Below are 13,776 nucleotides of genomic sequence, written 5' to 3'. Positions count from 1 at the left end.
AGCTCTCCCTTTTCTCTGTTCAACAAACATAATTATTTATGGATACTCCCATAATTCAAACATTTACAAAGAAATTACCAATATATATCATTTTTTTACTTTCACCTATGAAAATCACATACATTCCCCTCACCTCATTGTTTTGTCATGCTGACATGAATTGACCAGTTGTGACAGCCAACCCAGGTCTCCCCTACTGAGCTTATGAGAGCCAGTCCAAAACCCCACACACACATACACACACACACACACACACACACACACACACACACACACACACACACACACACACACACACTGCAATGGAACCTTGTTATTGTGCCTAAATAAAGACATGACAATTGAAACCACTGGTCTATATGGCAGTACTCCGGTGTCTCACTGCAAGGCGCTGTAAATAGCTATTATCAAGACAACACAAGATGACTGGCTCAGTCAGAACCATTACCCAGGCCTGTCTGATATAAACCTGCATTGAAACCCTTTAACACACTGTGGGTAACCAACATGTTACTCATGACCTATACATGGTACACACAAACACCTGAATACACACACCAAACCATGGCATTTGGAAAGTGTTTTGGGTGTCTGGGTTGTTATATATAATAGATGGTCATCAAATATGTGGAAATTAAAATACTGTATATCAGTTTAGACTATTTGCTTTACTGCAGAAGAGGTTTGGTTCGTAAGAAATCAAATGTACCATCAAGTCTTTTTGTCAAAAGGAAAAACATAATGCTCATAGGATTACACTAAGTACTCAAGTATTATAGTCTTTGAATAGTAACAATTATCATGTTCGTGAGCAATGCTGTTGACAGTTCAGTCAAACACACATTGTGAAAATATGATTTACCCCAACTAATTGGTTGAACAAGAACCCTTAGATTAGCATGTACTGTAGGTGTTGACTGGTGTCGGACTAGAATATACTTCTAGATCACAGCCAGTCAAAACTAGTTTCTATAGACCTGACAGGTAAGGTGTCTATAGGATCATACAGCTGAATCAGCAGATACTTGTCCAGGTAGACAAGCTCACCTCAATATGAGCTTTTTGATTACACACCAGCATTGAGACAATTGAAAGGTAGGCGACTTTCGAACCAGTTATCTGAACGGTTCACTGAGAATAAAGACCAAAAAGTGTTGACTGTCATGATGTTGACATTTTTTACATGGGGGTGATGCAGGGGCTGAAAATGAGCCAAGGGGGAGACCTATGGACCGTGGACCAGTCTCAGGGCATCTGCCAGGTAAACTGAGTGTGACGGTCAAGCACAAGGCCAGAGCACTCTTTAGTGTTCGAGATGTTTCAGCAAAATGTCAAACGGCCTTGGTATACTGCAGTAAATTATTCCAATAAAATGATGGATCTTTCCAAAAGATAATGCTCAATTTAACTACTACTCCTTTCCACCATTTGTCCTCTCCCTCTCTCCTCCCTCCTCTCTCATCCATCCATCCTCCTCTTGACCTCCTCTCCTTTATCTCCTCCCTCTCTTATCTGTCTTGTCTGCATATATATATAGATCCCCACCTGTGAATCCTCCTTCTGTTTCTCAAATCAGCTTGGTGTCACATGTTGTCTGTGTACCTGACTGTCAATTAGGAGTAAAGGACTAACTGTTTTCTTTCATAAAGGTAAGTGGGTCACTCCACCAATTCAGTGCCTGTTGAAAAGTGTAACTTGGTCTAATTGTTTGGGGGGATTTCACCTAATATTAGCATTCTGTCATAAAACAAATGTTCCCATCTCTAGAGGTTAAATAAGAAAAAAAGACTATATTAAGTGCCTATTAAGTGCCAAATAATGTAACAGGGTTGACCATAACAGTGTTGACCGTAACAGTGTTGACCGTAACAGTGTTGACCGTAACAGGGTTGACGATTTCATCTTAAATCGGCCATGAATTCTCTTGTGGCAGGAAGAATGTAAGCTTGTTGTGTGCAACAGGGAGTGGCAACTGAATGCAGGCTTCACAAAAACAAATGCATTGTTATCTATGGGTAATCGTGTTGACGTGTTATGCTCGACCCACTCAGTTTTCCACCACAAAACACCAGAAAATGTTTGGTCTGTGGGATTGTGCTGACCTGAACAGCTCACCCATTCTAGTTTTGATTTTAGTACCATTTTTATGAGCTGCGTCTGATGGTACAGTCTGGTCTCATAGACTAGACGTAACATAATATATTTAAATCCAGGCTCCTCAAATGAGTATGATATGTTACATTTGGTATGGTTACATAAGACAAATGTTTAATTGGTTGGGGTGGGAGGGTTGGCTTATAACGCCACCATCTAGCAATCCAAAGGTTGAGAGTTTGAATCTGATCATGGACAACGTTAGCATTTTAGGTAATGAGCTACTTTTCAACTACTTACTACTTTTGATCTACTTTGCAACTACTTAGAATATTAGCTAGAATTTGTACCATTTCATATGTTTTGCAAAACTGTAACATATAATACGTTTTGCAATTCGGAACATATTGTATGTCACCTAATATTAACATTCTATCATAAAAAACACGTTTTCCCATATCAAGAGGTTATATTTAAATTAAATAAAAAAAGACTACAGTAAGTGCCTATTAAATGCCCAATAAAGTAACAGTTTTTCTAAACCATAACATAGAGTACGTTTGCAAATTCGTAATATATTGTGCGTTTTGGAAATGAGTAACATATAATTAATATATAATAATAATATATCCCATTTAGCAGACGCTTTTGTCCAAAGCGACTTACAAGTCGGCTGGGGCCACTACTTTTACATATGGGTGGTCCCAGCGGGAATCGAACCCACGACGCTTGGCGTTGCAAGCGCCATGCTCTACCGACTAATTCAAATTGTAATTCGTAATATAGCATACGAAATGGGTGATAGAAATTAAAATACATGCCATTCGAAATGTAACATATCACACTAAATGGAGTGTCTCGGATTTACTTACAGAATAAAACTAAATGCTCTGAGACCATGTTGCAGGATAGCTCACGGTTTCTGACACTTAATTTCTCACACACATGCAAATTTCTTTCTCATCTCAGCAGTTTCAAATAGACTCATCCTATGAGAGGATGGCCCCGCCCCTGGCAAGATCTGCTCCAGGTGAACTCAACCATTGGTGGAGCCAGCTCAGGTTCCGCCTCCAGAACAGGAAGGGGTGGAACGAGATGCTTGATGAAACATTTTTGCTGCAGAACAAAAGGTGAGACTCCTATTGGTAACAACAACAAAAAAACAGCTCCTGACAAGTATTGGTTGTTATTATGCTGCGTTCATAACAGGTGAGAAACTCAGAAAATACTTCTTGTAATCTGGGAGCATCAGTTGTGTGTGTTCACATGCTTTTAACTAATTGAAAATTGCAGATTGGCTGATGACAAACAAGCTGCATCAACCATAAACTAAAAGTACAGCTATCATGCTTGAAAACATAATGTAGTGTTCAAAAACCCTTTGAACAATTTGGTACTTATGAAAATTGTTTTGTTGTTGGATTTAACTGCTGCAAATGGTCTGAGCTCAGAGATTATAGGTAGTTTCCCACTAGTAATTACCAGCTGGAGGGGCGTTCAAGTTGATTTTTCCCAGTCGTATGCTGATATGCTGATTACAACATGTTATGAATGCAGTGTTTGAATTCTAACTTGCAAACACACTCTCTCTCCCATAGGACAAATGACATCCCTCTCTTCTTTGCGGCCAAAGAGAACAGTGCAGGTTGCATTAAGAAACTTCTGGACTGTGCATCCACTAACATATTTGAGAGAGGTGCTCTGGGGGAGACAGCGCTGCATGTGGCAGTTCTGAATGATAACATGGATGCTGCCATAGCTCTGATGGACGGAGCACCTGAACTCATCAATGAGCCCATGACCTCTGACCTCTTCCTTGGTACATATAGTCTCACACACAATGGACAAATACACTATAATATCATAAAACTCACACAGATATTTAATCACACAATAATATATTCTCTCTCTTACTCGCTCTCAATCAGGCATGACACCTCTCCACATTGCTGTGGTGAATCAGAACTTTAACCTGGTCCGCAGTCTGATTGGTAAAGGGGCGGATGTGGCCACGCCCAGAGTCACAGGCCTGTACTTCAGGAAGAGAAGAGGAGGGCTGCTCTACTATGGTAAGATGACTGTTTGTGGTCTGTAAGGAGTAGAAAAATGCATTCTGGGAAATGTGGGTATTTTATTCCGTTTGCTTTACTTTAGGTGAGCACATCCTGGCATTTGCGGCCTGTGTGGGGAATCAGGACATCATCTCCATGGTGATCAACGCAGGAGCCAGCACCAGGGCCCAGGACTCCATTGGTATGAAACATTCCTCTTTCATCTCCTCCCCCTCCCCCTCTTCTCTCTGCTCCCGTTTTCAGCAGTTTAATATCTCCATCTCTCCCCCCTAGGTAACACAGTGCTCCATATTCTGGTACTGCAGCCCAATAAGACTTTAGCATGCCTGGCGTTGGATCTGCTGTTGGCATGTGACGTTGAGCTGGACCAGACTGTGCCACTGGACATGGTGCCCAACTATCGTGGCTTAACGCCCTTCAAACTGGCTGCCAAGGAGGGCAACCTTGTGGTGAGGAGGGATAGAGGGATAGAGAAAGAAACAGGAGACAATGTATGAGAGGAGAAGAGGGATAATGTTTCCCCTATTATCTTTAACTTAACCCGTAGTTATAACCTTCTCCTCCGTAATATTCTTTATACAGCATATGTTGTTATTAGAATGTATTTAACCTACAAATTAATTGTGCTGCATTTCTAGGTTTCTAAGGTTTTTCTATCTCTCTCCCAGGCATTCCAGCACCTGGTCAACCGGAGGCGAGTCGTCCAGTGGAACCTGGGACCACTGACCTCTAACCTCTATGACCTCTCAGAGATCGACTCCTTGGTCGCCGACGACGACCTCTCTGTGCTGGAGCTCATCGTGGGCAGCCAGAGGAGAGAGGTACATTACAGAACACAAACATGATACGGTCTAATATACACTACAGGGAAACTGATGATGAGGATGATCTCTTCCTCAGGCAAGAAGGATACTGGAAGTGACTCCTGTTCGGCAATTGGTCAGTCTCAAGTGGAACCTCTATGGAAAACACTACTTTAGGTAACCACACATACAGTGGATCATGTTCTGATGTTGTGTTTGAGATGCTGTCATTTGTTTATGTCTAATATTGTAATTTTATTATTTTGTTGTGTACAGATTGTTGCTGCTGCTGTACCTCCTGTACATTGGGACCTTCACACTGTGTTGTGTGTATCGCCCCCTAAAGGACGCTCCAGAGAATTACACTGTATCTGACATGGACAAAACCATCCGTGTGCAGAAAACTCTGAAGGTGCGGGAGACATGAAGGCATCTTCATATGACAGCCTGTGTGCAAACCTCAATCAGAGGTGTTCATATGAACCCTTTGTGATCCACGTGCCCTGTTCTCTGTCCCTGTAGGAGAGTTATGTGACCTATGGGGACAACTTGCGTCTGGCAGGAGAGATGATCAGTGTCCTGGGTGCCCTGGTTATTCTGCTACTGGAGGTAAAACATACATCACCCAATAGTTTTACATGTCACTTATATTTACACTGTAGATGAGATCACATTATTGGCTGTCAATATAATCTGTGTTCTTCCCAATCCCTAAGATCCCAGATATGCTGAGAGTGGGGGCCAAGCAGTACTTTGGGCAGACGGCCCTGGGGGGACCCTTCCATGTCATTCTGTAAGTCAACCTTGGTGCCTATGTGGCCTTTATTACCTGCCTAGTGATGTTGTTGTGTTATATCATGTCTATGTAGCATTTATAACCTGTGTAATAATCTGTGTTTCCTCCCCAGTATTGCCTATGCGTTCCTGGTGGTGCTGCTGTGTGTGTTCAGGGTCAGTGGGGTGCAGGGGGAGGCAGTTGTCATGGCTGTGTGTCTGGTGCTGGGCTGGAGCAACGTCATGTTCTTCGCCCGGGGCTTTCAGATGCTGGGGCCTTACGTCATCATGATACAGAAGGTATGTAAGGGAAGCAGACACACACATGTGAATGCACACACACACACAATCATTAGCATGACGTTACTGTAGAATGTATGGTTTTGCTGTTTTGATTCCCATGTTAAACTGTTGTGGTGTTTTGTCTCATTTCCTCCTAGATTATATTTGGAGACCTGACCAAGTTCATGTGGCTGAGCTTCATCGTGCTCATGGGGTTTTCCACCTGTAAGTACATTCTGTTTAAGAGAAACTGCATTAGCAAATCTTGGCATTTCAAATAAGCAAATGTAACAGATGTGAAACGGCTAGCTTAGTTAGTGGTGCGCGCTAAATAGCGTTTCAATCGGTGACGTCACTTGCTCTGAGACCTTGAAGTAGTAGTTCCCCTTCCGCAGCTTTTGTGGAGAGATGGGTAACGATGCTTCGTGGGTGTCAGTTGTTGATGTGTGCAGAGGGTCCCTGGTTCGCACCCGGGAATGGGCGAGGGGACGGTCTAAAATTATACTGTTACAGAAATTGTATAAATTGTATAAACAAAAATCCTGTTGTCCCTCCCTCCCTCCCTCCCTCCCAGCCCTGTGGATGGTGTACATGACTCAGGACCCAGACTCTCTACCTGCGTACCGCTCCTTCCCCATCACTCTGTTCTCCCAGTTTGAGCTGAGTGTGGGTCTGATAGACCTGCCAGTGGACCACACCATCACAACGCCCCCTATTGTCCATGTGCTGCACTGCACCTTCTCTGTGGTCTCCTACATACTGCTGCTCAACCTGCTCATAGCCATGATGAGTGATACACACTGGAGAGTTGCCCAGGAGAGGGACGAGCTCTGGAGGACACAGGTGTGCATCAGTGTGACACACACACACACACAAGCACACATTTTCTATTACAGTTCCTTCAGAAAGTATTCACACCCCTTGACTTCTTCAACATTTTGTTGTGATACAGCCTGAATTTAAAGTTGATTAATTTGAGATTTGTTGTCACTGGCCTACACACTATATCCCATAATGTGAAGTGGAATTATGTTTCTCGAAATGTTTACAAATGAATTAAAAATTAAAAGCTGAAATGTCTTGAGTCAATAAGTATTCAACCCCTGTTATGGCAAGCCTCAATAAGTTCAGGAGTAAAAATGTTCTTAAGAAGTTACATAATGAGTTGCATGGACTTATTTAAGCTTGCCATAACACAGGGGTTGAATACTTATTGACTCTATAGACATTTCAGATTTTTATTTTGTGCAATAATAGTGTTTAACATGATTTCTGAATGACTACCTCATCCCTGCACCCCAATTATCTGTAAGGTCCCTCAGTCGAGTAGTGAATTTCTAACACAGATTCATCCACAAAGACCAGGGAGGTTTTCCAATGCCTTGCAAGGAAGGGGACCTATTGGTAGATGGGTAAAAATACAAAAATCAGATATTGAATATATTGAATATATCAGATATATCCTTTTGAGCAGGTGAAGTTATTCATTATGTTTTGGATGGTGTATCATTACACCCAGTCACTACAAAAATACAGGTGCTCAGTTGCCGGATAGGAAGGAAACCGTTCAGGGATTTCACCATGAAGCCAATGGTGACTTTAAAACAGTTACAGAGTTTAATGGCTGTGATGGAGAACTGAGGAGGGATCAACAACATTGTAGTTACTCCACAATACTAACCTAATTGAAGGAAGCCTGTACAGAATACAAATATTCCAAAACATGCTTGCACTAAAGTAATACTGCAATTCACTTTTTGTCCTAAATACAAAGTGTTATGTTTGGGGCAAATCCAATACAACACATTACTGAGTACCACTCTCCATATTTTCAATCATGTTGCTGGCTGCATCATGTTATGGGTATGCTTGCAAGCGTTAAGGACTGGGGAGTTTTTCAGAATTAAAAGAAAAACGGACTGGAGCTAAGCACAGGCAAAATCCTAGAAGACAACTTGGTTCAGTCTGCTTTCCACCAGAAACTGGGAGATTAATTCACCTTTCAGCAGGACAATAAAGTTTTGACTTAAATCTACTTGGAAATGTATGGCAATACCTGAAAATGTTTATTTTTTATATTATTTTTTTATCTGTCAATGATCAACATCCAATTTGACATAACTTGAAGAATTTTGAAAAGAATAATGGGCAAATGTTGCACAATCCAGGAGTGGGAAGCTCTTAGAGACTTACCCAGAAAGACTCACAGCTGGAATCTCTGCCAAAGGTGCTTATAGAAAGTATTGACTCAGGGGTGTGAATACTTATGTAAACTAGATATTTCTGTTTATCATTTTCAATAAATATGCATTTCTAAAAACATGTTTTCACTTTGTCATTATGGGGTATTGTGTGTAGTTGGGTAAGAAATAAAGTATATTTAATACATTTTGAATTTAGGGTGTAACACGACACAATGTGGAATAAGTTAAGGGGCGTGACTACTTTCTGAAGGCACTGTGAATACTCCATAAAAATAGCTTAAAACCATGATGAAAGTGTATACAGCATCCCAATCAGTGCCATTCTAATGATCCTTATGTCATTTGTCCCTGCTCACTGTGTGTAGGTGGTGGCCACTACCCTGATGTTGGAGAGGAGGTTGCCCCGCTGCCTGTGGCCCCGGCTGGGGGTGTGTGGACTGCTCTACGGCCTGGGGGAGCGGTGGTACCTCCGGTAAGACAACAACACGTCATCTAACTGGCCTATTACTGTACTCTCTGTCTTAGGTGTGGTGGTGTTAGCAGTGTTTCCCCATCCCCATCATACACAGGCTTTGTATTATAATGGCTCTCTTAATGTCTCCATTGCAGGGTTGAGGATCGCAACGACCCACTGGTGCAAAAGATGCGTCGCTACATCCAAGCCTTCTCTAAGGATGAGGACCAGAGGAAGGAGCGGGAGGAGATGGAGAACACTGACATGTCAAAAGGACCTGGAAGCCCTCTGATCAGACCCAAACACAGGGGTGGGATAGATGGAAACAGGAAGTCCCTGGCATGCTGGCAGATGATTCGCCACAGCGCTCTGGGTTTAGATGTGGAACAGGAAGAGCCTGAGGATGACCAGGAAGTAAGATACGTCTGAGGGATAAGACAGCAAAACAGATCATTATATTGTTATTATATAACATATGTGTGATGCAATTATGTATGTATGCAGTATTATTTGTCGAAAACAAATGATTGCATTGTAGTAGCTAGTGTATATGGGCAAGACTGGGTTGAAATGTAGACTCGATTCATTTTCAGTCTTTTTGGACCATGTATGTCACTTTACCATTCCAAGTAAAGCACATCAATATTTTTTTATTAAAGATTTTACAAGACAGTATATTAAACTTTACTTTTCACTGGAACCTTTTTTTTCAGGATTGTAAATCCAAACAGAAAACCAAATGATTGGTTAATGCACATAATAATGTAGATCATTATTACATTCAAAGTCATTTAAAAAATATCTCACCAAAACAAGCAAATAAGTGCAAGATATTATTAATCTTTTACATTAGTGCAGATTCTAACTGAAACTGGCAGGCTGACTTGATTGTTCTTCACAAGGCATAACTAACTGTAATGTGATTTTATTTACCATCATTGGTTATACCTGGATGTCTAATGAATTATAACATAGAATTAGGTCATACAGTGTATAATAATGGTTTAAAAGGCTATTGATAGAGATGTGTAATCGTGGTTTAAAAAGGCTATTGACAGAGATGTGTAATCGTGGTTTAAAAATGCTATTGATAGAGATATGTAATCATGATTTAAAAATGCTATTGATAGAGATATGTAATCATGATTTAAAAAGGATATTGATAGAGATATGTAATCATAGTTTAAGGGGCTCTTTTCCAAGTTTAAAATGATAAACATTCAACATTGGCCATGCTGTCAATGAAGCCTGATTTCAATTGATTAACAACTGTTAACTCGGAGGCAGGAATAAATGAGCTCTGATTGGGAAAATGTGTTTTGAACGGTCATCCAACTTGGATTGTAAATTCGGCCTATTTCTAGAGCTACGGCCTGAAGATCAATGACGCCACCATGATTCAACCTTGTTTTTTTCAAAGTTCCCAGTTGTTTTGAAAGCACCATAAATCCAGAAAACTTTGATGACAAAATTTGCCAACAAAGGACCGCCGCGCCACCTTCCTGTTCAAGTGAGCACAGCACACCAAGTTGAGTTCAAGAATGTATTGTAAGCTGCTGCATAAATTATGTAATATGCCAGGGAGATATGTATAATGTAGCTAAGAAAGTAATACTAAGTGTATGTTGTGTAGTAAGATGTTAGTAGTCCATGTGCCTCACCCTAATAATTTGGTCTATTTACCCCTCTTAATTTCACCTGCTGTTCTGACTTGGTGGTGCACATGAAGCCTGTAACCTGTTTTATAGAAATGTAATCATTGAAGATTATTGTCTGCTTATATGCCCCCTGTATTTATCCTACGCTTCTGACTTGGTGTACAGGTCGAACACTATCCAGACGGCCCACGTTCTGAATTCTGTCACTGTATATTTCAAAAGTACTAAACAAATAGTTATGACTACATACGTCCTAGCTCACTCATTAATCTCTTAATAGAAATTACGTATTGCCTCTTATCCGCTTGTCATCCTCTTATGCCATAGTTTGTACTGTACATCTCAATTGTCATTAGAAACAACATTTGTTTAAGCAAGTCAGCCATATCAGCTGTTTTTTTAAAGGCAGTAAATGAGGCTGAATGAACTGTTTTGCTGCCAGACATCAGCTCCGCTGATAGCCAGGTGAAGCAGTGGTAAGATGTTGGGTCTCTGCTGTTGGAACAGCTTTATGTAGGCCCTAACAGTTTTTGGGCACCGTTTGTCATAGTTATAGTGCAAGTAATGTATTGTTTAGTGTTGTGTTGTGGCTTTGCTGGCATGCATCCCACTTTAAAGTTGTTTTATCCCACCAAGATTTACATGCTAAAATCACCACTGCAATATCTCAGTCCATGCAAGTCTTGCTGGCTTTGTCTCATGGCCATCTTTGTTCCATTCTATTCAATCAGCGCGACTCTTCTGCATTGTAACCAGTAGTGGGAAAAGTACCAAATCGTCATACAGGAGTAAAAGTCAAGATACAATAATAGAAAATGACTCAAGTAAAAGTGAAAGCCACCCAGTAAAATACTATTTGAGAAAAAGTCGACAAGTATTTTGTTTTAAATACACTTAAGTATCAAAAGTAAAAGTATAAATAATTTCAAATTCCTTATATTAAGCAAACCTATCACATTCTGACCTTAGGTCCTTTGTTTTGTCTTTGTTTTAGTTTGTTCAGGGCGTGAGTTGGGGTGGGTTGTCTAGGTGATTTTTTCTATGATTTGGTATTTCAGTGTTTGGCCTGGTATGGTTCTCAATCAGAGGCAGCTGTTAATCGTTGTCCCTGATTGAGAACTATACTTAGGCAGGCTGTTTTCCCCCTTGAGTTGTGGGTGATTATTTTCTGTTCAGTGTTTTTTCAGCACCACACAGGACTGTTCGTTTGTTGGTTTTATTTGTTTTGTTCAGTGTTCAATTACTTTATTAAAAAAAGATAAACACTTACCACGCTGCGCATTGGTCCTCCTCTTCTTCCACCTACGACGATCATTACAAAACCAGACGGCATCATTATATATATTTTTTTTTACGGATAGCCAGGGGCACACTCCAACACTCAAACATAATTTACAAACAAAGCATGTGTTTTTAGTGAGTCCACCAGATCAGAGGCAGGGATGTTCTCTTGATAAGTGAGTGAATTGGACCATTTTCCTGTCCTGCTAAGCATTCAAAATGTAAACAAGTACTTTTGGGTGTCAGGGAAAATGTATGGAGTAAAAAGTACATTATTTTCTTTAGGAATTTAGTAAAAGTTGTCAAAAATATAAATAGTTAAGTAAAGTACAGACACCCCCAAAAACAACTTAAGTAGTTCTTTAAAGTATTTTTATTTAACACCACGGATTGCAACAGTGTATTCTCGATTATTCACTACTTGTTCTAATTCCTATTTTACATCAAATGCTCTGTCAGAGTCGTGTGTATAGGTGGCAGGGAAGTCAGGCGCAGGAGAATCAAACTTAGTGGAATGGAGTTGTTTAATAACTTCAAAACAAACAACTCCAAAACCATGAATACAATAAAACAAAGTGGGTACGAGGACCCGTCGCGCACCAATACAAACAACATGAATACTGAACAACAAACAATCTCTGACAAGGACATGAGGGGAAACAGAGGGTTAAATACACAACAGGTAATGAATGGGATTGACACCAGGTGTGTAGGAAGACAAGACAAAACCAATGGAACATGAAAGATAGATCAATGATGGCTAGAATACCGGTGAGCACCGCCCGAACAAGGAGAGGCATCGACTTCGGTAGAAGTCGTGACATGCTCTCAGCCCTCAGATGAAGTTGTTTCATTCTACAGTATATTTATGTTTAAGACCTAACAGACCTAAGACAACAAATGTAAAACCATTGACAGCTATTACAAATAACTATCACACAATAGGGAAGTGGGAGCTAAAGGTTCATGTTGAATGGCAACAAAGAGTTTATTGAAGAATCCCTACTGTTGACCAATTACAAATGAAAGGGCGTAACTTCGGCTCCGGATTTCAGCTTGCCTTCAGAAATGTTTGGCGTGCCCGAGCAGCTAAAAATAAACAAAGTCCAAAGCGAACAAAAACATCACAAAATGTACCAGTCAAAAGTTTGAACATACCTACTCATTTCAGTGTTTTTCTTTATTTTTACTACTTTCTATATTGTAAAATAATAGTGAAGACATCAAAACTGTGAAATAACACATATTGAATCATGTAGTAACCAATATACTGTTAAACATATCAAAATATATGTTATATTTGAGATTCTTCAAAGTAGCCACCCTTTGCCTTGATGACAGCTTTGCACACTTTTATCATTCTCTTCAAATTAGCCACCCTAGCGGTAAGTCATTGGCGTTAGTAGCCTATAATCAGTTGGTCTGCATATTACATCATGGTTCCCTGTTTTCAAAAACTGAATCTAAAAAATAAAAACAAACTGAATCTAAGGCTTTATTTAGAATGAGTAAGACAGAAGCTTATATATATTAATAAAACAAATGATTTGAACAACAGTGCAGAAAGTGTGGTTTCACATAAATAAAACTATTTTCTAAGTAATGTGCCTACAACAGGATTCATGTAACGGGTTTCTTCTAACTCCTTCTCTGACGAAGAGGTGGAACAAGGATCAGACCAAAATGCAGTGTGGTTAGTTAGATACACCTTAATGAAGATGAAACACGAACAATACAAAACAACAAACGTGGAAAACCGAAACAGCCCTATCTGGTGCAACAAACACAGAGACAGGAACAATCACCCACAAACACACAGTGAAACCCAGGCTACCTAAATATGGTTCCCAATCAGAGACAATGACTAACACCTGCCTCTGATTGAGAAACATATCAGGCCAGACATAGAAATAGACAAACAAGACATCCAACATAGATCACACCCTGACCAACCAAAACATAGAAACATACAAATAAACTATGGTCAGGATGTGACAGTACCCCCCCCCAAGGTGCGGACTCCGGCCGCAAAACCTGACCCTATCGGGGAGGGTCTGGGTGGGCATCTGTCCGCAGTGGCGGCTCCGGTGCTGGACGTGGCCCCCACTTCACCGTAGTCCTCCCCCACCTTGTCCGCTTCCGTGACCTCCTAGC

At 40.6% G+C, this 13,776-nt stretch overlaps 1 protein-coding gene across 1 annotated transcript; it reads left to right on the top strand.

Moving 5' to 3' along the window:
* Positions 1-1,568: 1,568 nt before the first annotated feature.
* Positions 1,569-11,618, top strand: LOC135520617 (transient receptor potential cation channel subfamily V member 6-like). Its single transcript, XM_064946302.1, has 16 exons — positions 1,569-1,649; positions 3,064-3,224; positions 3,693-3,913; positions 4,023-4,163; positions 4,249-4,347; positions 4,440-4,615; positions 4,835-4,987; positions 5,067-5,146; positions 5,246-5,381; positions 5,492-5,578; positions 5,686-5,762; positions 5,878-6,043; positions 6,184-6,250; positions 6,600-6,868; positions 8,595-8,701; positions 8,839-11,618. The coding sequence occupies exons 2-16, from the start codon at positions 3,094-3,096 to the stop codon at positions 9,110-9,112; spliced, it is 2,184 nt and encodes a 727-aa protein (XP_064802374.1). The 5' UTR covers positions 1,569-1,649; positions 3,064-3,093; the 3' UTR covers positions 9,113-11,618.
* The last annotated feature ends 2,158 nt before the right edge of the window (positions 11,619-13,776 follow it).

This window comes from Oncorhynchus masou, chromosome 29, assembly GCF_036934945.1.
Source record: "Oncorhynchus masou masou isolate Uvic2021 chromosome 29, UVic_Omas_1.1, whole genome shotgun sequence".
In the NCBI taxonomy this organism is placed as follows: Eukaryota; Metazoa; Chordata; class Actinopteri; order Salmoniformes; family Salmonidae; genus Oncorhynchus; species Oncorhynchus masou.
The sequence above is the reverse complement of the archived record's forward strand: the minus strand, read 5'-3'. Positions and strand labels throughout refer to the sequence as shown.

What these genes read in the sequence shown, in the direction of transcription:
- LOC135520617 (XM_064946302.1), top strand. Translation starts at nt 3,094, where the DNA reads ATGGCCCCGCCCCTGGCAAGATCTGCTCCAGGTGAACTCAACCATTGG. An exon ending in TTTTTGCTGCAGAACAAAAG is followed by an intron (nt 3,225 to 3,692) that starts GTGAGACTCCTA and finishes TCTCTCCCATAG; the next exon opens with GACAAATGACATCCCTCTCT. An exon ending in CAGGGCCCAGGACTCCATTG is followed by an intron (nt 4,348 to 4,439) that starts GTATGAAACATT and finishes TCTCCCCCCTAG; the next exon opens with GTAACACAGTGCTCCATATT.